General features: G+C 47.5%; 1 protein-coding gene and 1 long non-coding RNA gene across 3 annotated transcripts in view; one reads left to right on the forward strand and one right to left on the reverse strand.

Moving 5' to 3' along the window:
* The window catches only part of LOC118100849 (PH and SEC7 domain-containing protein 1), a 46,170-nt gene extending 29,206 nt beyond the window's left edge, over positions 1-16,964 (reverse strand). The window contains exons 1-7 of one of the 2 annotated variants that reach the window (XM_035146303.2): positions 16,797-16,964; positions 8,795-11,180; positions 8,505-8,622; positions 7,531-8,089; positions 6,759-7,226; positions 1,708-1,902; positions 1,120-1,200 (exon numbers count right to left, since the gene is read on the reverse strand). In XM_035146303.2, coding sequence (XP_035002194.2) covers positions 1,120-1,200; positions 1,708-1,902; positions 6,759-7,226; positions 7,531-8,089; positions 8,505-8,622; positions 8,795-11,002 — 3,629 coding nt within the window. In that variant the 5' untranslated portion in view covers positions 11,003-11,180; positions 16,797-16,964. Of the gene's footprint in view, positions 1-1,119; positions 1,201-1,707; positions 1,903-3,330; positions 4,166-6,758; positions 7,227-7,530; positions 8,090-8,504; positions 8,623-8,794; positions 11,181-16,796 lie in introns of those variants that run through there. The other variant, XM_035146304.2, reaches the window with a different exon arrangement.
* LOC124851232 lies at positions 14,398-21,153 on the forward strand. The gene is made up of 2 exons (XR_007032325.1): positions 14,398-15,911; positions 18,063-21,153. It is a non-coding gene; the product is annotated as an uncharacterized LOC124851232 (long non-coding RNA).
* Positions 21,154-25,234: the final 4,081 nt, after the last annotated feature.

Raw genomic sequence — 25,234 nt, forward strand, 5'->3', positions numbered from 1 at the left:
CGCCAACAAAACCATCAACCACATCAACACCACATCACCACCACACAGCACCACTGGTTAACTGTTTCTAACTGGAAACCATAAATTACAGATGTGAGCAGGAATCCACAAGATAGAACCATTTATTTAATCTTAAACAATGTGATGCATTAGAACATTAAACCTAAATAATCACATTATAATATTATACAATAAATATTACTAAATAGATGCATTTCGATTTGAGAAATATATGTTTTTATGGTCTTTTATATTAAGAATAAAAATGACTGATCATTATTTCATGTAATCTTGTGTGATTGTCGGATATGAAGAGTAACAATATATATAATATATTATTACATGGAGTATTTTTACACTACAGTATTACTACTTTTACTTAGCTTAAGTACTGAAGTATCCCATTACTTCCTTCTTTACTGTTACTTACTGCTCATGAACATTTTCAGAGGAAAAATCACAAAACTCTTTCTTGTTTCTCAGCAAATGAACAAATTTACACAAATTTAAATGTGTTTAAATATAATATAAAGGTGAGTAGAAAGTGTTTGTGATGAACTATACCTGCTCATAATAACTAATATCTATAGAAACATAATTTATACAGTATGAACCTGTTAAACACAGTGCAGTGCCCAGGATGTCCTCTAGAGAGCAGTGTTTACCACCACACACACCAACAGAGACTATATTAATTATTATTAAATTGAATACAAGCCACTGCAGTACAGACACAGAAACATCTCAACCAGAGACACAATTTATAAATGTAAGTTATTCATTATTTAATCAGATTATTTGTAATTAATTCATTAATTAAATATCTGTCCTATAAACTCAGGTTTAATTCATTTAAATGTGCGATTACTTATTTCTGCGATTCTATTGGCTCATGTGAAATCATTTAATCTGTATCTGCTCACACTGTATTTATTCTGTTTACATATCATTTCTATGATTTGATGATTTGATGACTATTTGCTTGTTCGGGTAACACAACAAATTTCCCCCGTTTTGGGATTTAACTTATCTTATCTTATTTTTTCTTGAATATGTAAGAGCTATTAAATGTATTTTAATTATCTCCCGTGTTTACTGCATCGTGAAGTGAGCTCTCACCTCAGTGATTGGTCGAGAGCGAGGCCTGTGAAGTTGAAGAAACTCAGATACTCCTCTGCCACCATGCGGCTGAAGTCGTTGCTGTAGAAAGACGAATATAAAATAACATTAGAGTAAAATTTAAACTTGGAATAATCAAACACAAGATGAGAAGACGACGCATTAAAAAACTCAGCAGGAATCATAACAGCACAAAATATCAATGAAACGCTTCGCTGTTTGCTCGGTTCAGTGAAAGGCTCAGTTCCGTCTGTCAGTGACACAATCGTCACGAGATGAAGACCGGAGGCGAGAGAGAAAAACAAAACCAGAAAAGACAAAAGAGAAGAAGATTCCCAGGGTGCATCTGTCAGAAGAGGAGGAAACTCTTTAATCCAGAATTCTTTCTCATCAGCACGAGCAGCTGAGCGAGTGACGGGTGATGGAGCCGCAGATACAAGCCAGCACTTTGTGGGCAGAATGTAAAGTGATGGACTGAATGATCAGCTTCCATGAGTGGAACTCTGAGACCCTGAACCTGTGGGTTAGTAGGTGGTGAATAATAATAATAATGATAATAATAATCCCCACAACCCTCCAGCAGCTCACTTCTTGCTGAGGTGGCGAGCTACGTCTGACTTCCTGAAGCCATCCAAGTTGAAGAGACGCTTGGCGAGGCGTCTGGCGGCGGCCACGTCGGCTCGGTGGCTGCCGTTGGTGAGGGTGTCGCTGCTGCTGAGACCCAACCGGTCGCTGAGGTCCTGGTCCAGCTCCGAGTCCGTCGCCAGGCGAGCCTTCTCCCTGCTGAGGGCGGACGAGCAGAGAGAACAAGAGATTAAACTCTGACACAGAAAGACGAACAGAGAGGGATCTGAACAGGGAATCGAACAGAGGAGCACGTGAGAAAGTGGGACAAGGAGAACGAAGAAGAATTGAAATATAAGTAGATAAATAATTGATCGGGCGAGAGAGGAAGAATAAAAACTAATAACTGCAGTGTGTCAATACTTTAAAGGGACAAGTATCTGATCTGTGCAGCTGAATCAAGTCAGTAAAATACACGATGAAAACATTGAGACTGATCAAGAGAAAACAGCTTCACAGAAAGAATGAAGTTCGATTAAAGATCCGTCACGATGAACGAGGAGAGAAGGACGATAACAGATTTAAAGACACGTGGATGAATGAGAGCAGAAATAAATCAGAAAATATACAAACCATTTTATATTCAAACAACATTTGCTGTGATTACACACTTTGTATTCAAAGCTCTGCCTGATAAATCAGTTCACAAGAGCAAAACTTATTCCATCTGATTGATTCTGTGATGTAACTTGTTATGTCACGGAGCTAAAAGACGGGTTCTCAGGCTCCTGCTGGAACAGGGACGACAGGAACCAGGTCTCTGAGTTCATTCACGTCTCTCAACCACCAGCGACAACAACAAGGCTCCAGCAGCTAGAGGCAAGAACCAGCCGCTGGTGGCCGAGCTCTGGTTTCGAGTTTAAACTCCACTCACAACACTTCCACTCTCATGCACACCAGACGCTGCTGAACACACACTAGGGTTTTGTTATTAGTCAAAATAGTTTAGTTTGTTTAATAAATTTTGTTTTAACTGTTGAAAATGAAGTTTGGATTGTGACTGAATGTCAATTTCACGTATTGTCAGTAGGAATGTGTCTGTAAATAATGCACATACAGGTACAAAGGTTTTAGGCTTCAGATCCTGCAGCGCGACCACGAGTCCGAACCCAGTCAGAGACAATGAGTCCTGCAGCAGATGGTCTGAGCCCCTGAGACCTGATCTCAACCTCATGAAGTGACGCTCTGCAAAACAAGAACCTGAAGAAACAGTGTCCAGATGAACTGAGAAGAACTGGAGCCGTTTTAAATGATGCACTTTGCGTGAAGTTAAAGAAACAGTTCACCCTGAACGTCTGTTCTCTGTAACTGAACTGTAGATCAGTTAAAAAGACTCAGAAGTTATTAAAAACAGAGTTTATCTTCAATATTCAGCAGGAAACTGTTAAAACATGAAGAATTCTGAACAGAGTTCGGTGGATTTATAAATAAAAACTATTCTTGACTGTATTTTCAAAGCCTGAAACTTCTGACGAGGTGATGAGGACATCCTCTGGGGAGCATGAACCTCTCAGCTGCCTGCACAGCGTCAGTGACTGTGAGGCAGAGCACACACGTGTGTATTCAGTGTCCTCAGGTTGCACCTACCTGTGGCAGGACCTCCTCACAGTCAGATACCGCTCCTCTCCCACTGCGGACGCACCGTGACAGCAGAAGACAGAGGGCGTCCTCATTTCCGTCCCCTGACCGACACCTCGCCTGCCCCCCCGACCGCCCCTTCCTCTCCTCCGGGAGTCGTAACCTGAACGCATCACCATCCCGCAGAGGAGCTAACGCAGAGGAGCTAACGCAGAGGAGCACCTGCGGTGGCTCCCAGGAGGCCCCACATTCCTCTGCCTGGTCTGGAGTCTGACGGAGACTTGTTTGGTGTCATCAGCCGGCCTCCTTCCCCCAAAGCAGGAACACGCTTTCCCCTCCTGCTCTATCTCTTTCCCTCGGAGTCTGTTTGCTGTTGTTCCTTTTCCCTCCTCCCTCCCTGTTCCGCTGTGTAAACGCTCCCCGTCCCCTGCTGACCTTGGATTGGACGCACGGCATGAAACTCGGCTTGTCTGTTGCCTAAAAGTCCCCCTCCCTCGCCTCGCCGCCCTCCATTCATTCCTCTCAATCTCTGTGTGCGTCTCCAATTACACACACACACTCAGAGCAACGGCCCTTTCGGGTGTTTGTTGTCCACCTTGTTTTGTGCTGTGTGCTGCTTGCACACCTCCAGAGAACAAGGAGGAGGAGGAGGAGGTGTCAGGTTTAAAACCTCCACAGGGTGTGTGCCTCAACAACCGTTACTGCCTGGAGGACGGAGCACGAGGCCCTGTGCCAGCGACTGGGGCCTTTGTCGGGTGTGTTTACAGCAGACGCTTCACCGGGAGCCTGCAGGAGAGTTCACAACCACCAGATTAATCCGGCACAGTTCAGGCGCCGCCACCTGTTAACACTGTCTCATCAAGTGCCAGCACAAAGCCCAGAGGTCCTGAGAGAATCCCCCACCCGACTCGGCCTCTGCTTTAACCGTACCCCTGCATAATGAAGCCCCCTCTCAGTCCACTGGGCAGCTCTGCACAATGAGCCACTGTCTAATGGTACAGACTGGATCTGAAAAGGGTGATGTGAGGGAGGAGGGAGGAGGGGCACCGCGAAGGGGGAGGGTGAAATTCCAACTTTTATCAAAGTATGGACAGGCCTGCAGAAATATTTTCGCCTGGCTGCGAGATTCCAAAGCTCCAGGGCGGCTCAGGAAAAGTGCGATAAGATCAGAAGTGAGCAAACAAACCTGGGAGAGTTCAGAGTGATTCGCTTTTCATGTGACAGGTTAGATCAGGAAGTGGAGACAAAGAAAAGACCACAAATCTTAAAGTGTGAGTTTGTATTTGTATAGCACATCCATTCACACACACACACACACACACATTCATACAGAGCATCTACGTGCAACACTCGGACTAACACACAAGCAGAAAGGAGGCGGACTGGGATCAAACTGTCGAGCCTCTGGTTAGAGAACGACCCGCTGTACCTCCTGAGCCACAGCTTCCAGAGAACACACACACACACACACACACACACACTTCTCTGTCATCCACCTGCCTCAGGTTCACGCTCATCAAAGCGCTGCTTGTTATCTTCTTGTGCCATCTAGTGGCCGCAGCAGCACGGTGACCCGCTCTCTGCCTCTGCAGTGCCGTCACACTAAGTTAGGGTGACATTCACGAAGCCCGTTTGCGTCAGCGCCACACAGACGTTTACCTCTCGGTACCGGTTGTCCCACACGTCTCCGTGTCTCTGTCAGACACTGTGTCTGCAGCAGCGAGGCTCTAACGTGGATTAAGAGACGTGTCGTTCTGCTGTTGCTTCATCTGAGCGGAATGAGGACAAAGGATTGTGGGTATGAATAATCCTGCTGAAGGGAAGGTGGGAGTCTGAGGAGACTTTGGGACGAGTGAAGGTGAATCTCTCACTGCTGCAGCAGCCATCTGCCTAATATCATGCCCCCCACACACACACAGACACACACACACATGCACACAGACACACACACATGCACACTTACATAAACCCACACACAAAGCATGAATTTTACATATGCACCCACAACAAAACACCTACAGATGCATGTTTGCTCACTTAAACAGTCAGGAAAATACGCACCAATGGACACACACACATTTTAATCATGCACACACACACACACACACACACACACACACACACACACACACACACACACACCCTGCCTGTCAGACAGCAGAGTGACCACAGGGATCCACTTCAGAGCAGCACTGCAGCACAACTCTCTGAACAACACAACAGTCCATTAACGCAGGTTTCTGACCTCAGGGAGGCGGCCATTAAAACTGCATTAATATTAAATTCACATTTAACCTCCTCTGTCATCTGATCCTTTGTAAGTCAACAGTTTATCACACAAACAACTGCAGCGTGTTCTGGTCCAACACGGACAGAAACACGTTGATAATGTATCGTGACCTCGACAAGACCGTGTGTCTCATGTTAAAAAGATGAAAAGAACAAATCAGGACATTATAATTCAGGACAAACATGATCCAGATGTTGATTAATCATCACAACGTAGGTCACGTGTGTTTCAGTTGTCAACAACGTTAACTACACGCTTCACGTCCTGTTCGACATGTTTACAGTGAGGAACGGAGCACGACCATCAAAACAGAGAATACATGTATTCACTCTTCTCGTCTTGACGACCACTCGAAGCTCTTTACTTTACAGTGTCTGCCGTTCACCTGTCTGTGCATCAGGGTGATTTGAGGATCACTATCCTGACCGAGGATACTTCAACACGTGGAGAAGGGGAGACTGGGTTCAAACTGCCGATGTTCTGTATGGACGACCCGCCCCTTCTCCTGAGCCTGCACAGTAACCAGCCGTACGCACGCCGGCCTCCTACCACATCCGGCCGAGTCGTCCCCAGTCACCCGCCCGCTCCTGCTCATCAACACTAAACTCTTATATTTATCCACCACATCTCCGCCTGCGTCCTGAAACGAGCCGTAACACGATGGTTCCTACTGAGCATCAACTGTGATGCTGACTTTAAATCATCTTTATATCAACACCGGATCAGTTGAGCTCATGTAAAGTGAGAAGTGGATCCTCTGCAGCTGGCGTCAGCTCCACGCTCCGTCAAACATCTGTCCGCTCGATGTTTAGGTTTTTACAACCTGCAGCTTTCTGCTGTGGTTCACGCTCACTGCTCTCATCTACGTCTGCTCCATCAGAAACACCCCGAAAGACGATCCTCCAGCAAATCAAAGACAAAGTTGGGGACTAGCTGCTGAGACAGTTTCACGTTAAGCAGCTAAAAAGCCAAATATTCCCCTCAGGAGACGGTGGAGACCAAATCATAAATAAAAGAGTGAATACGGCTTCAAATGAATGGAAACAACTTTGTAAGTGAATGATATGTTGAGTTTTATGTTCTAAAAGTTTAGTGTTGCACTAGTTACAAGCTGCAAAAACCTATTGCAGTCAGATTTCAGACTCACCTGGGTAAAGAGACAGACGGGTTGCTGTACCAGCTGCTCCCCAGCTGTGTACACTCCCGTCCTCTAGGTGGCGTGTCATCTGAACCGCTGCTCAGCCTCTCGCTGGAGGGCGCTCTGGTGGCGTCCGAGTCCCCGGTCACGGTGAAGATAGAGTCAGACAGACTGGGCCGCTCATCGTGCGCCAGCGGGGCGAAGCTGAGCTTGACGATCTGCCTGGCGCTGTGACACACCAGCCCGTGGATGGCAGGGGTCAGTGTGGGCAGGTCAAAGGTCAGGACGGTCTGCGTGCTGGAGGTCAGCAGCTCCTCGCTGTCCAGGCTGTTGTACGACGTCCCTTTGGCCCGGTGAGACTCCATGATGCTCTCAAAGTGACGGCTGAAGGTGTCCTCCGCAGCGCAGCGAGGACCCGAGACCAAGATGGGGGATTTCAGGGCCGGGTGGTGGTTGTCGAAAAAGGTTTCCATTGGTCTGGACGGAGAGGGAGGTTTTAGTGAGACTGCAACAACACAGCTGTGTTTATAAAGGAAAGATTAAATGTGTGTTAACCAAGGAAACATCCAGAAAAAAGAACTCCATCTGTATTTGTGAGACTGATCGAGTTGTTGTGTGCGTTAGATTTGTGTGTGATTCAAAACTGTTTGTGATCTACTTGGAAAATAGGTTATGGGTGCGATCCAGATTCAGGTCTGAATTTAGGTCAGAGGAAGATCCTGCTTCAGCAGAGTGTTGTGTGTGTTTCCAGTGAACTTGTGTGACGCTTGCTGGTGTTCACCTCTGCAGGAGGTGTCCGAACACGTCTGGATCCTCCTGAGCTGCAAACTGCTGCTTCCTGTTGTCTCCTTGCATCCTCACACTGGCCCAGCTCACCATTTCTTCCTCCTCCTCCTCCTCCTCCTCCTCTTCCTCCTCATCTTCCTCCTCCTCCCCCCTCCGTCCTCTCCTGTCCTCTACCTCCTCCCCGTCTGTCCTCCCATATGCCAGACCCCCCAGAGGGCTGCTGCCCGTCCCTGGAGTGCCCTGCACGCTGCGGTTGCTCCCAAACGCTGAGTCAGCATCTTCCTGCTCGGCCAGCAGCACCTCGTCTATGTCCGTCTCGCGGTAGCAGCGGAGTGGGACGGCGTCCAGGTCGGTTTCTGAATACTTGAGCGTCCGGCGGATGATGCCGGTTTTGGGCGATGACCCCATGATGGCCGGAGGAGGGGTCACCAGCTCGACCTCCACATGCTGCACCTCGTGATTGGCAGAGAGGAGAGGCAGGGAGGAGGGAGGAGTCGGGGTGGGAGACTCACTGGAGTTACCACTGGGGGGAGCTGTGGAGTTTTCCAGAGAATCTGAAAATGAGATATAATGTCAGTTATTAATATTCCAGAGAAATGTGATAAATATTCCATCACTTCATTTGTTTTAAATTTTCCACCTGCATAAAACATACTGAGATTATTTTTGGAACTGACCAAAATGTTTTTCTAACGTCAAGAGAAAAATAATCATGCAGCTTTTTAGAAAATTGTAAAAATTTGACAATTTGAAGTATGATGTATGAAGAAAAGTTTATATTCCAAAAATGTAAATATTAATAAATGATTGTTTGATTGTATTGACATATTTCAAACTATATCCATCCCAATAAGGACACAGAACGAGATATCTTGACTGACATCTCCATTTTATTTAGATCCTAGTGAGGGATTAAATTATAATAATCATTTTAAAGCTGAGAGGAACCAGAGGTGGACACGTGCTCACTTTTCTCCCCCCCGCCAGCAGCCTCCTCAGCAGGGGTCCCGAACAAGAACTCCCACTTGGCCCGAGCGATCCTCTGACAGTGGAGCGAGGGCACGGGCGCCGTGCAGCCGCTGTCCGTCTAACACGTGCACACACACACACACACACACACACACACACACAACAGAGGATTTCAGGAAAGACACAAGTCAGAGTGAGAAGCGATACCAGTCTCACATCTGTGTGTTCATGGAGACAAGAAGCAGTTAGCTTAGCTTAGCATGAAGCCCAGAGGCAGTTCTGAGACTCACCTGAATTCCTGAGGTGGCGGCTCCAGTCTCGTTGCTCTGGTGACTGGACTGACTGGACTCTGGGGACACACAGTCCCTGTCGCCCAGGCTGCCCGTCACCCCGCTGGAGCTCCGCGAGGACGACCCCCCCATGCCTCCGTTCTGCTCTGCCTCAGGAGGCTCCTCCATCCTCTGCAGACGAGGCTGCTGCCCCGCCTCGTATCCCTCCATGTCATTGGCGTCTCCCTCTTCATCACAGCCCTCATCCTCCTCCGGGGAGTCCAGCACCACTGGTCCCAGGAGCAGGATCTCCCTCCTCCTCTGCTCAGCCCGTTTCTGCTGGGCTGTCGGGCTGAGCGCCCTGCGACGCTGGCCGGATTGACCATCAGGAGGTTTGTCCTCGTTGGAACCGAATCCCGGCTCGGAGCTTGGCCGTGGGCTGTTCTTTACATGATCCCCCCACTGCTGCCTGGAAGTCCAGCTGACCGGGGCCTCCTCAACACTTTGATTGATAAAGAGCCTACGAGCCAGCTCAGTGCAATCCCCTTTCTCAAAACAGCTCAGGTCTTCTGTCCTGTCCAGGATCGGGGACCAGGAGTCCCCAGTGTACTGTGGGGGCAGCCGGCGATGCAGGGTGGGGGTGTCCGGAGATCGGAGCTCAGTTTGGAATAACCTGGGGTCCCTCACGGGGGAGCAGATCTCAGTGGGAGGATGAGCGGGACGGAGGAAACGTGAGGGAAGCGCGGGGGAACTCTGAGCTGCAGGAAAGACCGAGCTCTGATGCTGGGGTTTCTGAACGTCCTGGTCGAAATTAGCGCAAGAGTTTGTTTCATACGAATGACTGAGCGACTGCAAGACGGAGTTTTCAGGCTGGTGAGAGTCTGTGTTGTCAGGTGCTGGCATGTGTCTGTCGTTTAAAGGGATGTTCATCTTAAGCATTTGCTGAGACGGTTGTGCATGTGGAGGATGATTGTGAAACCCTCCAGAGGTTGAGCTGCTTGTGATCTCGCCTAAAGCATTGTGCAACGAGGACCTCCTCGCCTCGGATAAAATGGAAGATACTTTGGTGGCCTCCTCTGCGAGCCTGCGAGCGACTTCAGGGCTGTGAGCTGGAGACGAGGATTTACTGTCGCTCAACTGGTTCAAGCCCTCCACTAAATTATTGCCAAGTTGAAGGATCGCTCCCTGTGGTGAAGAGCTCCTGTTACAGGTCCGGCGGATGTGTCGTTTGGTGGCTGGGCTTCCCACCGCCGGCCTCTCCTCTCCCGACCAGTGGCGAGGGCTCTGGGTCTCCACACAGGGCCCGGGCCTGGACTGGGAGGGCTGTCTGGACTGGGAGGAGAGCTGGTCCGACGCTGGGCTCCGAGGCAGCCCCAGGATGGTCTGGCTCCGATCTGTGAAGACGTCTTTGGGGCTGATGTTCTGGTGCTGAACAGGAGAGCCAGCCCAGGACTGACAGCGTGGCTGTTTGCTGCAGCGTGAAAACGAGGTTTGCTCCAGTGCATGGGCCAGTTTAATCCTCAACAGAGGGGAGCCGAACTCCTCCACAGCCCTCTGGGTAGCTGCCCGGCCGATGGGGTCCAAGGCTGGTTGGCGAAAGCTGGGAGAGAACGTCTGCTGGTGACTTCCTGGTGATTGGAAAGTCAACTTGGGACTTGAGCTGCACGATGAATCGGGACTCCCAAACCAAACTGGGTCGCTGAGCCGTTTTCGAAAGTGGGAGGGGTTGGATCTTTCCTCTCTGGTCGCCCTCATGCGGGGACTGTCCAGCGTCTTCACGTTGGACTTCTCAATGTAACTGAAGGTGACCACGGAGCGCTTCCCGTCGCTGACTTGCTCCTCGTTTAACCTCCGACAGCCAGGAGGTGTGTGAGGGAGGGCGACCCTTCCAGAAGGAGGCGGCGCTGGTGAGGAGCGGAGGACAGAGACTCCATCGCTCCTCTTGCTTCCTGTCGGCGAGCTGCTGGACTGATGGAGCTGGAAACCGTCAGCGTTCCGACACGGAGACGGTTTCTGTGAGCAGTCCTGAACCAGCCGGTGAGCAGTGGAGGAATTTGTGACCATCTGACAGGTCGTCTGGGTCGTTAGCTGAGACAGGAGCTCCGCAGGGCCGTCCTGACCCGAAGCAATCCCTCCTCCATCTTCTCTAAAGGCCCCTTTGCCTCCGCTCTGATCTGGGGCAGGTCTCACCTCCACATACAGATGGAGGACTTTCCCAGACTGGGACATGACCTCCTCTGGGCAGGAAACGAGGACAGAGAAACAGAGATGGAGCCGAGTCTAAAACGAGGAGAGCTTCTCTTCGTCCTTTTCTTCTGTTATTTGTCGGTTTGGTTTGTTGGTTTTCTGCTGGTGCTGCATGTCGGGATACAGACGTGCTCGTGGGACAGCTCCCTATTCGTCATACCTGTGGGTGAAAGAAAGGAGGGTTTAACTTTTGGTATTTTCAGAAGACCCCAGAAAAAAAAACACAGGATATTCCGGCGTTGACGATGCAACTTAACTGTTTTTCTTGATAATTTAATTGTGTCAGATTGAATTCTTCATTTCTCTGTGAACAGTGATTTGAAAATGTCGAATAGATCCAGAAACAGTAACAGTCTGACCTTAACACATGTTGACAGTGACCGAGGGAGCTCAACACATGTTAACTCTCCTGCAACCTGAAGCACTGCATATTCTCACTCCTGCAGATGTGGCCACTCAGCACCTGACTCTCCTGTGCACATCCTTTCCTCTGGGATGCTTCACTGTTGTGTAGCCGATGGTGTCAGAGCAGGAATCATCCTCTGCTCTGTGACTCACGAGCGGTAACTTGATCCTGAATGAAACTACCCAGCGCTCGGAGATGAATCAGCCGAGAGGATTGTTTTTCTGACTGTGACAGTGTAAACAAGCTCATTAAATAATCAGAGGAGCCTGATGTGCTTGTGTTTAGGGAGCAGACACAGAAACATGTTCAAATGAGTAACAGCTTATTTAGTTTCTCACCTGTCTCCTTCCACCCTGATCTGTCAGACCTCAAATCTCCTTCCTGTCAAACAGCAGCTCCACGGCGCTGCAGCACATCATGCACCAAACAACCACAGCCCTCCTCACAGACACGTTTCTGTTATTCTGCATTTAAATCCTGTGCTGCAGCCACTTCTTCTGTCGAGCTTAATCCTTTCGGCGCTTGCTGGACTCAGTCAAGCTGAATTCTCTGCCACTGTTTGGCGTTCACGCAGCGCAACTTTCCACACAACTCCAGACGGCTGCCAGCAGCGACAGATTGGAGTTGCCGTATGGTAGCAGTGGGAGAGAACGTGTGTGTCGAAGATTGAAGTTGACAGAACAAAGGGAACTTGTGAGCGGGTTGGCACGCAGGGCGAGCGACGCTCCCTCCTCGACCCCGGGAGAAGTTTCTGCCCTCACTTCAAAGAGACCAAAGTCAATCTCAAACAATCTCCTCAGCTCGGCACATTCTCCTCGTGGCTCTTAATTATTTCCCTCAGCTTCTCTGCGTGGAGTCTCAGCACGTTCACAGGCTGTTTGCTGCACCTCCTGACCCTGACCTCCGCCTCCAGTGGATCAGAGCGTGAGCAAATCTCAAGATGCAATACGAGGGAATTTTCTCTAATTGGCAAACAAATCTCACTGCCTCTACATTTGTCGCACTCACACATCTTTCTGCCACGTTCACACCTCAGAGCTTCCCACAGCTGCAGCGTTCACAACAAAGGCCTTTGTCCAGTTGTGGGTGGCTCCCATTGTGTGAGGAGGTGTGAGGAAGACGACCTGGCTCCTTGGCTGCATCACAGACGAGACGGATGCATGAAGCCACGAGGCTGGATGTGATTTATTTGTCTCTGGGGAGAGTCCAGGTGAAGGTGTGAACGCAGCACTGCACACACTGAGGAGGGATCCGACACATTCAGAGTCCACGGACAGTTTATTTAGTTATTTGAATGTTTCCCGAATGACGACCTACTCAACTGACATCATCTGCAAGAACCTATTCATGCAGTTGACTCTTTAATCTCATAAACTGTCAATGTCCACAATGTCTGAAATGTTCCAAAAGCCACTAAATACTGTGGCTGAGAGTGACGCTCAACACGCTGCGAACACAGACAACAGAACGCTAATCTCCGCTGTCAGTGTTTCCTGCCAGAACCCGAGTGAAACGTCCGGAAAACGTCCAAGTGAGCCTGTGAGAATTCAGCAGGATTCACCGCTTGCAAGTGGAATATTGATGATTGACACTCGACACTCGTGATAAATATCTCAATCTGGAGATTTGAGAGCTTTTGGCGATAAGGACCGACGCCGAAATTCTACAAGTTGCCGGTTTGCGATGGAATTTATACGTCACGTCCGGCCTCCTGCTGCTCTACAGGCTCCTCCCCTCGCCTGGATGTTCCCCACATGTTCCTGTTGGTGTGAACGAACACACATCAACATGAACACTAACACAAGTGTTCATTCAGACACTTTGAGGAACAGATGCCAAAAGGCTGCGACTGTGAAAAGTTATAATTTAATCTTTGGGTAGAAATAATCTCCAGATACAGATACAGAACTCAGAGAATCTCATTTTCATACTCTGGGATGAGACAGATGTTGATTTTCTGTTGCACAGTTTATGTCTATATGCGAACGTGGCAAATATAAAATTGAGAACGGCGTTCTCCGAGTCACGGGCTCAGTGTGGACACTGTGACTGTGACAGAGCCGGTCGATCCACAGGGATTATTATTAGATATGATTTGTCATCTATGATCAACAGGATGAGGAAGTCCGTAAGACATCGCTGCACAATATCGATTCTGGAACGAGCCGATGAGCCTGAACTTCATTTGTGCTCCTTTTTTTTTATCTGTTACTTCATCACGTGGGACAGATGCTGACGGGAGCACGAGAGCGAAACGCAGACGGGAGAACGAGCACATGAGATGAATGGCAGTTAGGGAGAGAGAGAGAGGAAGAGCAAAGTGGTGTAGATGAAGGAGGGAGCTGGGCTGTGATGGGAGGGTAGAGTTACAGGAAGCAGGAGCTCAACCCTCGTCCTCTGAGAGACGGTTTAAAGGGTCAGTTCAGCTTAATCACACCAGAGCAAAATGTTACCACTTAAATGTTCATGTACGAAGTGAGAGAGAAGACGTGTAGAATATTGAATATTGACGTGTGGGAGGTAAAATCTCACTCAACTTGTTTATTTGTCTTGTTCCGAACAAACTCAATAAATAAACTTCGGACGGAGATTTTAAAAAAAGTACAGCTGAAGGATGACATTTAAAAAAAACAGGTGTAAGCAGCATAGTTAAAACCTCCGTAAACAAAACTCAGAGGTGATGACTCATCTCTGTTGTGCAAACAGACAACAACACACACACACACACACACACACACACACACACACACACACACACACACACACACACACACACACACACACACACACACACACACACACACACACACACACACACACACACACACACACACACACACACACACACAGACACACACTGTCTAAACTCCACTGGGACCTTTATGAGGGGAATCACACAGGTAACTAAACCCATGTGCAGCAGCGGGATACGACGGCTGTGGGTGGGTGGCTGTGGCTCAGGCTAATATTAGCTCCCAGCGTGCTCGCTGCTGGCAGCGTGCAGCAGCAGCTATGATTTCAGCAACATGACAGGTTGTTCACTTTAGGTAGTAACACATCGAAGCCTGGGGAGAGATTTAAGAGCGTTCGCTTAGTTAATGGTCAACGAGGGATTTTCAGGGACATTCACAGAGAAAGACGAACCATCCAACCTCTAAACGTCCACTCGCTCTGATCGAAGACGCCATTGATCGCTCTACATGTGATATCTGGTTACATCATGCTGTATTTGGTGCAGCCGCCTACTCATGCAAATACCCAGGAGTTGGCAGGGAGAGGACTCGCTGTCACAACCGAAATGCATCCCTCAAAGTCGCTGAACTTCTGCACCGGCTCATAATTAACCGAGCGGCGATGAAGAGGATGAGCTGACGTTAAAGCGTCTTAGGAGCACGACTCTGTTTGCGTTTGAGACGTCTCTCGCTCCTCTGCAGATTTCCTCCAGCCTTCAAAGACACGCGCAGACAAAAGAGAGGAGACGTCTGACTCATGCAGAGACACAAAACCCCGTGTGAGAGCGAGGAGGGAGCGTTGCAGGGAGGCTTATTGGTGGAGAGGAGAAGGGAGAGACGTTCACTCAGCACCTGCCAAGACCTTGGTGCCTTCACAAGCCCTGAAATCACCACCTCCACTCGCTGCTGGAAGAACGACGAACGCAACAAGGGAGTTCATCTCAGTTTCAAGGGCTCGGACACTCCAGTAGTGTGGACGCCACATGTCAACCTAGCAAAGGTGAAGGTTTAAAACTAAAACGCATCAGTGTGGACGAAACCTCGGAGGCCGACTGGACGCTGCAGCCCTGAGTAAAGTGGTTTCCTCGGAAGAGAGCAAATCCTCAGATGCTTTCACAAGAAGCAGCGTCTTCGAGATCTCACATGAAGAAAGTCACATTTCCAGCACAAATAAAACTCTTGTTGAAAGGAAGGAACCTGAACCTGCTCTGATCCGTCGTTTCTGCTAATGTACACCAGAAAGAAGTGGGATTCCTCTGGTTGGACACTCGACTCTGGAGGTCGCTGATTACTTGCTGATGTTTTGACCATTTCATCAGAGATAGAAACGCCACGCAGACGACAACAGGCCACAAGGCAAACACAAAAACACAAAGAGAAGTAACGTGCACAGTCACAACAACCGCAAATCTAAATATATCACCTGGAGATAAAAGCTTCCTCTGAGGACTCACGTTTACAGGAAGCAGGAGTTTGAACACACTCCATGAAAGATGCACACGACGGACGAACTCTTTAACCGTCGCTGGTCCTGAACCTTTACACACACCTGGAGGTCGAAGGTCTTTAATGATGCACAATCGAACATCACAACCTGATCTATATCTTGTGCACTTCCTTGGTGGAAACAGCAGAAACTGTCTCAAGGCTCATTTGTGCTCGAGGTCAGATTTGTAAAAGGAAACAGACGGAGCTTTCTGACGACCACAGCACATGAAGAAGAAACGCTTTTAAAAAGAGACTTAACGAGTCGGTAAGTTGGACGCAAAGCGGCAAACGTTATCACTACCTCCTCCACCGACGCCATTTACTTTTACATAGTTAATTTAGTCCAGAATATTGGATTTAAATTGACACTAAATTAGAAACTCAAACGCTTTGCTCCTCGTTTCAGCCTCACCTTTCAGCACTGAAGAGGGAATTCAACGTTTCAATATATTCTATTATATCTTAAATTAAGTCATAATGAAAGATGAAATGATCAAGAGGTTCACAGCAGTGACTTACACTTGTGTTGTGTTTCCACAAGTTTTATAATCCATTAATCTGCAGATATATTTTTGGGTTGATAGATTTAATTCTTGTTGATAAAACACTGTCAGGTTTGCAGAGGCTTTTGAGAGGCTGCAGTATTTCCCATTTCAATATTTGTGCTTGAAAAACTAATGTAACATTCACTGGATAATAGAAATAAATCAAAATATGACTTTATAATTTTGCTGAAACTCAACAACAATGAGACTTATCACTGAGCAGGCAGCTGCACAGTGAAGGCATTAATGACATTTAAGGGACAGTAATCACACACTGATTATACAAAAATATGCAGTCGCTCATTTCACACCCTCACACATGCTCTCACACTCACACACACACACACACACACACACACACACACACACACACACACACACACACACACACACACACACACACACACACACACACACACACACACACACAATCCTGAGGAGTCCCACTTTCTTCAGTCACCTGCTCACTACAGGACGTGCACATCTGGATCGTGCACCTCCCTCAGTGGCTGTTTATCTTGATTGACCCCGAGGTGTCAGCAGAAACCAACAGCAACACACACACACACACAGTAACACACAGTAACACACAGTAACACACTCACCTCTCCTCCTCAAACCAGGATTTACACCTCCCACGTGTCTTATCTCGTTACATCCTTCCTTCTTCTGTCCCTCTCTCAGCACAGACCTGTCCGACCAGGCCGGTTCTCTCTCTCTCTCTCTCTCTCTCTCTCTCTCTCTCTCTCTCTCTCTCTCTCTCTCTCTCTCTCTCTCTCCCTCCTTCTCTCTCTCTCTCTCTCTCTCTCTCTCTCTCTCTCTCCCTCCTTCTCTCTCTCTCTCTCTCTCTCTCTCTCCTCTCCAATGCTGACGCTCAGCCAATAAGCAAGCTCCCATCACCCAGCCCTGCCTCCCTCCTCCCTCCTCCTCTGCCTCTCACATACATGCTGAGTCAGTGTGGAGAACTTAGCTCTGGGAGGTGCAGTGGGGAGGGTAAGACAGTGAGGGGTGAAGTGTTTAAAGATGGCAGCTCGACCTCTCCCTCTGGGACAGACTTCAGAATAAAAGTGGCAGATGTGACAGGATGAAAACTGGACATGTGGTCTGATCCGCGGGACGCCGGCGTCTCCAGCAGGTGTGAAAACCCTCCTCACGAGGTGTGAACACACAGAGATGGAGGAAATAAATTAGTCCGACTGATTGGACACAAATATTCAAAATATGGATTATTATTGCTCCATATCACAAGTAGAACACGTTAAATATTCACAGATAAATGAGGCTTTCAGGGTCTTTGATAATAATCTGATGATTCACCTTATATAAGGATATGTGCGTTTCTAACTTTGAAGAAAATCATATTTCCTCTGACAGGGAGTTGAATTAATGTATAAATGAACAGAAAAAGAAAAGTGTGAGTCTTCTGACGTCAGAGTCGTTTGTGTGTCACCGCTCTGTAACATCTATATCTGGTTCATACAGTCACTTCAGTGTTTGTGTTGGTCCATCATAGTTTGAATAATTTATCCAGCAGAGATTTATCAAAAAACCTCTTATAGGAAATAAATTCAGAGGTAAAAGCTGCTGAAATATTAAAGAGACACGGGACTCTGGCGCGCACACACACACACACACACACACACACACACACACACACACACACTTTTCCTTCATTAACCATTTCATTTTTATTTGATCTCTAAAAAATAAAAGTTTAAGAATATTTTTTTTTGTTGAAAATTTGTGATTATTTTATATTTCAAACTTACACATACAATATCTTATGATGCAGCAGAACCAAGACCTTAATCCTTTTACTAGTTTGACCAGTTTAACTAGTTTAACCAGTTTTACCTCTGACCTCCACACAGCGCTGGAAGCAGGAAGCTGGAAGCAGGAAGCAGGAAGCTCGTTTCTCTAATCAAACAGTAAATCTGATCCTCCACGCAGATTAAACTGGCAGCAGCTGATATTTACTCGTATTAATACCTCGGAGAGCTCGGAGATGCCTGACGTCCTTCTGGTGAATTCTCTTTCCTCAGAGTCACCGTCGGCCTCGACCGAGCCCTGAAGTCGGGGGTTTGGCAGCTGCTCGCTCACGTGTCGAGCGCATGAGGTGAAACAGGTAACAGATGACAGGCAGCGATCAGCAGCATCTCCGCTCACTGCAGCAAACATCCAGCTCCCGTCTCACAGCAGCGTCAGCACGAGCGTCTGAAGGAGCCTCAGTGAAAACACCAACTCTCTCATCGGCTATTTCAGACAAACGACGTTAAGGACAATCGAATTAAAAGATTATGGCGACTGCCTGCGTCCGCCAATGCCGATGTTTCCAGGTGAACTTGAGACAGAGGCAAACAGTGGCATTCATTGATCGATGGGTTTTAAAAATAAACTCCTGGAGAGGAAGGCTGGATCTGCTCCATCCTCTCCTGACGTCCCTCCATCTTTTCCTGCTCCAACACCAACGTACAGAGAAACATCAAGACAAGATGTCACAGATTTACTGGTTTTATCAGACGTGAGGATTTTGAGTTGTTGCTCGAACAAGACGTTTACAGACACCTCGTCCTCTGGGAAGATTTCCTGGAATCATTTTCTGGCTTTTTATAGAATAAATAAACGACACATTTCCACTTCCTTCCACAATGAAATGAAGCCAAAACATCACAGATCTGAACGCTGTCATCTTGCACCAATGACATCATGTGGAGTCTGTGCAGTAGAGATCAGGGGGCGGAGACACGGTCCCGCCGATACACACGCTCGACCAATTGCGAGTCAGCCTCAGATGTCAATCATGACGTTTCACCCTGTTTTACAGCATCAAATAACAAATTAAAACACTTTTCCCAGTTTGATACGAACTTTACCTAAGATGACAGAAACCATCTTTGAGAGATTTAATGTGTATTTTGACTTTATTAGTTTGGTCCATGTCCCATCTGCTAACAAGGAGGAGGCGGGGTTTATGACCTACACTGCAGCCAGCCACCAGGGGGCGATGGAGACGATTCAGTGTCACTCTTGAGGAGCTGTCACGTCGTCCAGTCTCCAGACTTTTGAAAACAGTGACCTGTGTTTGCACGCTCCGCTCACATGTCGTGAATTAGACCCGTTACAGCTCCACCGTGTTTTCACCAGAAGAGAGAGAGAGAGTCACGTATTCAGATAAACAGGGATTCGACTCTTCAGCCGAGCGATGGGGGCGATCAAACATGGTGGAGAAAATCAATTACTGGCACTGAAACGTTACCAAACAGCCAAGAGTGACGCCTGCTTCCCCATTTACTCACATTACATCTCAACCGGGAGACCGGCGTGACAGAACCAGAGGGAATTTCAAGCTTGTGTAACGAGCAGAAAACGCCTCTACAACAGATTTGCGTTTCATTAATCACGCTCCGGATTCCAGGCCACCGCGAAGCGCTCTCCATCTGCACCGCGGCCAACAGGAGGAGGCCTCGCAGCAGACTACCACTCGTCACCGGGGAACACAGCAGGATTGTAAAATGCTAATGCTCGCCATCATCACACGAGCCATCCAACTGCTTAAAGGGCCCATTTCACTGCCAGCGCTCTCACCTCCTCCTCCCACCGCCGCACCCCCGAAACCTGCTCGTGGCTTTCGGTGCTGGATACGAGCAGAACGCACCGTGAAGATCTGCAGCTACAGAGAAAACAGGCAGAATCTGAGAAGACGATGGGAGAAGAGATAGAAGCGGTGGGGGAAGAGTGGGAGAGTGTAGGAAGAAATAAAACAGACGTGGGAAGGAGGTAAAAAAACCAACACTTGAAGACGGCTCTGGTCACTGAAGCTGTTTTCTGTGCAGCATCGACAACGTGAGAAGAGATGGAGGCCGGAGCGTCTCAGTGTGAGAACTGATGGAGACACAAACATCTACCATCAGTGTGTGTGTGTGTGTGTGTGTGTGTGTGTGTGTGTGTGTGTGTGTGTGTGTGTGTGTGTGTGTGTGTGCGTGCGTGCGTGTCCTGCTTCAAACTACACAACCTGTTATCCTCCCACCACAGATTCTTCTCGCCAATAAACTTCAAGAAAAGACTGAAGATGTCGTAGAAACATCAGCGATTGTTGAGCATTAAAAACACACGAGCTACACAATCCTTCAACCACAGACACACACACACACACACACTGTTCTCTTCAGCCTCATTTCCACATCCGTCCTGGTCGCAGCCGTTAATCACATCTTTGCTTTTGACACCAGACACAAGAGAAAAGTTCTGATTTGGACAAATAATCAACGAGCTGAAAAAACCTCTGTGAAGAAGAGGGCAGCGGCAGATTCTCCTCTTCCTCTCTACAAGCGACTCTTCCCCCCCCAGTACACCTTCACTTAATCAATTATAAGACGTCATGAACTTTTCCAGAGCATCTCACGCTGACCTTCACTAAACAATCAGCAGCAGACATGTATTAACTCTGCAGATGTTCAGCAGCTTCCATGATGCAGACCTTGATCCTAACTGTGAGAATCCATGAATGAAGTGAATATGAAGTTCTCGTAGAGCAGCTGATTCCACAGAGACGTGTGTTTTCACTTGGCTCCCTGTTCAGGTGAGGAGGAATCATTCACCATTCACTGAAACAGGGTCGAGACTGAGCCCCACGGAGGAGGAGGGGGTTGGATTCATAAACTGTGCAACAAATGAAGACGAAATGCTTCCAGCTGCCCTTGTCGGCGGCGGGGGTGAGGAATGGATCTGCCCTCGGGCTGATACAGGGGGACATTTGACAGGGTCGTCAATCGGTCATGCAGCTCCGTCCTGTCTGAGCCGCAGAGGGGACCAGAGTTTTCTGCAGTGCAATTTATCAGCAGCAGCGAGCATCAGCATATATATATATACGACCAGAACCTGAACCCGTCAGCACGCAACTCATAACTGAAAAATGTAAAAATAGAAATGTTGCAACACAGTTTTTTTACAACAGTCAAGAACCCAAAGATAAGATGAGATTTCAGGACAGGATCACGTGTTGGGGAGAATTAGGAGGAAAGACAACTGGGAACATGGGAACACGTCTGACTTCATGTCAAGCTGAACCGAAAATAAAATACATACGTGTCAACTCAAGGCAACACGTGTGTCCACATGTTTATTTGACTTGATTGTATGTCCATGGCCGCTCGTCCTCTGCTGCTCGTCCTCTGCAGTTCAAAGGATTTGAATCTGTGGACAGAACCAACCTGAGAGGAACCTTTGAGAAACTAGATCCAGAAAATTGTGGCTTGAAGAAACTGTTTTCATTGATCAATAATCAATAATCAATTCACCAGCTTCAGTTTCTGTTTACTTCACTGCCGAAGACAAATAAACCAAATTCAATAATGAGAATAAAACATCTGCAGCAGCATCATCTCACAATTCTGTGTTTCAGTGTTAAGTCCTGTTTGTTGCAGCTCAGCCTGAGATCAGCTCATGACTCAACAGCATCACCTGTGTGCAGGTACAGGTGACGTCATGTGAAGCCGTCTCACGTACACACACAACAACACGCACACACACACACACAACAACACGCACACACACACAACTTTTGCAGCCAAGGACAGAAGTTGTGTGTGGATGAGACGCACCGACGCGTCTGCAGTGACCTTCCGGTGCGTCCCACAGGTCCCGTGTCATCGCCAAGCAGCGCACGATCACGGTACGTGCACGATCAGGTTGTCGTGCACGTGCCGTGTGGATGTGAGGCAGCGGCGCGGCGCAGTGAGGCGGAAAAAACGCAGCATGTTGACGGACGCAGTACTCACCAGGAGCCGGGAGGGTGTCTGCAGCAGGAGCCAGAGGCGTGCGTGCGTGTGTGTGAGAGCGTGTGTGTGCGTGTGTGCGTGTTCTCCCGGTGCCACAGAGGATGGTGATGATGTTGCATCGCAGTCTGCTGCAGAAAACACACTGACACTGACACTGCGGTGCACGTTCACTGCTCCTGCAGTGTGTGTGTGCGCGTGTGTGTGTGTGTGTGTGTGTTTGCGTGTGTGTTGGGGACGCTCTGTTTCGCGTCAGCTGGACTCGTGATGCTGCTGCGTGTTAAATCCACGTTTTGTTGCCTCAACTCTCTCTCTCTCTCTTTCTCTCTCTCTCTCTCTTCTCTCTCTCTTTCTCTCTCTCTCTCTCTCTGTCTCTCTCTCTCTCTCTCTGCCTCTCTCTCTCTGTCTCTCTCTCTGTCTCTCTCTCTCTCTGCCTCTCTCTCTCTCTCTCTCTCTCTCTCTCTCTCTCTCTCTCTCTCTCTCTCTCTCTCTCTCTCCCTCTCTCCCTCTCTCTCTCTCTCTCTCCCTCTCTCTGCCTCTCTCTCTCTCTCTCTCTGCCTCTCTCTCTGCCTCTCTCTCCTCTCTCTCTCTCTCTGTCTCTCTCTCTCTCTCTCTCTCTCTGTCTCTCTCCTCTCTCTCTCTCTCTCTCTCTCTCTGCCTCTCTCTCTCTCTCTCTCTGCCTCTCTCTCTCTCTCTCTCTGTCTCCCTCTCTCTCTCTCTCTCTCTCTCTCTCTCTCTCTGTCTCTCTCTCTCTCTCCCTCTCTCTCTCTCTCTGCTCCCTCTCTCCCTCTCTCTTCTCTCTCTCTCTCTCTCCCTCTCTCTCTCTCTCTCTCTCTCTCCCTCTCTCCTCTCTCCCTCCTCTCTCTCTCTCTCTCTCTCTCGCTCTCCCTCCCTTTCTCCCTCTCTCTCCCTCTCTCTCCCTCTCTCTCTCTCCCCTCACCAGGTTGCACATGCGCAGCTGCAGCCTCCCCCTTGTGCATCATGTGTTGTCTGCAGGTGAGAAGTTAAAGCAACACTGAGCAACATGTTCATCTTGAAGCAGCAGCTTGATTATAATGAGTTTTAATGAGTGAAGGAGAAAGTTTCCTCCTTGACTCCCTGAGCGTCTGTTCTCTGTGACTCTGCTGAGTGGGTTCCATCTCCTGGGAGAAGAACTGACTCAGAGTCACAGCTTCAACTGTCACAACCAGCTGCAGTTGAAGAGAGAAGCTGAACTGAGATCAGTTAAAAACACTCTGAAGTTATTAAAAACCAGAGTTTATCTCCAATCTTCAGCAGGAAACTGTTAAAATATGAGTTTGTTGGATTTGTTTCAGCAGCAGCTCTTCTGGTTCAGGAAGCAGAGGATCATGGGTAATACAACTAAAAACCACTTCATCGGAGCCCAACAGGATTAACCAGCACGTGGCTGCAGGGGGCGCTGCAGCTCAGTTACATTGTGTAGTGTTGCTTTAACGCAGGTTCAGAGTGGATTTTAAATCAAATCATAATAAAGACAAGAAAAACAAAAGACATAATGCAAGAATATATAATATATATAATATACTTAAGATTAAAAATGCCTGATTAAAACTGATGAAACGTATAATTCAATATTGTTATATTGTTTTTAACCAGGTTTGTTGGTTATTGTTATTCATATTATAATTAAACAATTAAAACATATAAAACAATGAAAAAGGTTCTATATGTAAAGTTTTACCACTTGAATAATGTTGTTACGATACTCACTTCCACAACCAACAAGGTACAACATCACAAAGATACAATAAACTTTCTCCTCATTGACAAAACTCTGCATAAAAACCCTGAAATAGTTTTTAGAAGAGTTTTAACGTGGTTTGATTATAAAGTGAGTTTTGCACTGCACAGTAGAAATATGCTGCTGTCTGCTGCCGCCTGCTGGCAGAGAGGAGCATCGCGTTCCTCAGTGGTCTGAGCTGTTTCTTTTCTGCAGCTTTAAGAAGAACTGACTTATGCTCCACATCAGTTTCAGTGTGTTATCATTGTTATTATTGTGTTGACCTCCCTCCCTCCTATAAATGTCAAGTTTATGAGAATTTCAAGGTTCTCTAGTTCTATCTGTCACAAACTGTTCTCATATCATTTAACCACGTCACCAACATCTCATAAATATGTTTCATACCCGTCATGTTCAACGTGTTCTTGCTGTATCTTGGCCAAAGGGATGTCATGTCTCGTTTTGACTTTTATCACATTTGTACGAATGTTAGCTGATATAAAAAAGGTCTTGAATCCAGATTTTGCAACAGGGCTTCAGGCTTCAGGCTGATAAAGCATTCAAACCGTTGTCACACAGGATACTATTGTGCTTTAGTTGTGCAGACTCTCATTTTCATAACAAAGCTGCAGATATCCGTGGGAACACAATGAACCTGGTTATCTTTGCCCTGCTGGTGAAGCAGCTCTGCTCATGTCCAGTGCAGCTGCACAGCTCAGTGGAGTCTTATGTAAGAGCACACCTCACCGTGACGGACTCACTGCCCTTTAGCACACATTCCAACAAGACCTCAATGAGCAAATTCACTTCGAAGGAGCAATTACTGACGTGCAGTTAAGATAAAGAGTCTGAGCAGGTGTGAGGAGACAGGAGCTGGAGCTTGTAACACGTGAAGGTTAAAGGCTTCAGCAAAGACCTTTTCTCTGCTTCACTGCCCGAGCTTCATAGCAACACATCACACACTTGTAGAAAGTGAAAGGAAAAGAAATAAACCTTTCATGTAAAACTCATAAAGTGTAAAGTAGTGTGAGTTGTCCCTGTTGCAGTTGTCTGTGCATCTTTATTCTGCTTGTTTATCTTTATTACATTTAAAAGCAGTAATAAATCCGTGTTGGAGGCAAAGTCAAACTGATTTAACTCAGGTTTGTATGAAGTTAAAAATAAGTTTGAAAGCATCTGCATCACTTTATCTTTACTGAATAAAACCTTTGTACAATAGTGTTTATGAAACGATTTGACTGTATTAATGTTGCAGTCGATAAAGATATGGATCATTTTAACCAACTCACTAATTCGTCATATTTTACTTTGTCTCATCAGTAAGAATCAAATCAATATTTGATTCTCCATCATGTGACGTCTCACACAAGCCCCCAACTTCTGCCATCAACCCAAAACGTGCTGCGATGACGTCACACCTTACAGTGACAGGAAATCAAAGCTTTCTCCTTCACAGTAAAAGTTGGCACTGCAAATTCTGATTACTTCCACCAAGTAAAGTGTTTACTGAGTTTTCTGGACAAGTTAA

This window comes from Hippoglossus stenolepis, chromosome 21 (genome assembly GCF_022539355.2).
Source record: "Hippoglossus stenolepis isolate QCI-W04-F060 chromosome 21, HSTE1.2, whole genome shotgun sequence".
Taxonomy (NCBI): Eukaryota; Metazoa; Chordata; class Actinopteri; order Pleuronectiformes; family Pleuronectidae; genus Hippoglossus; species Hippoglossus stenolepis.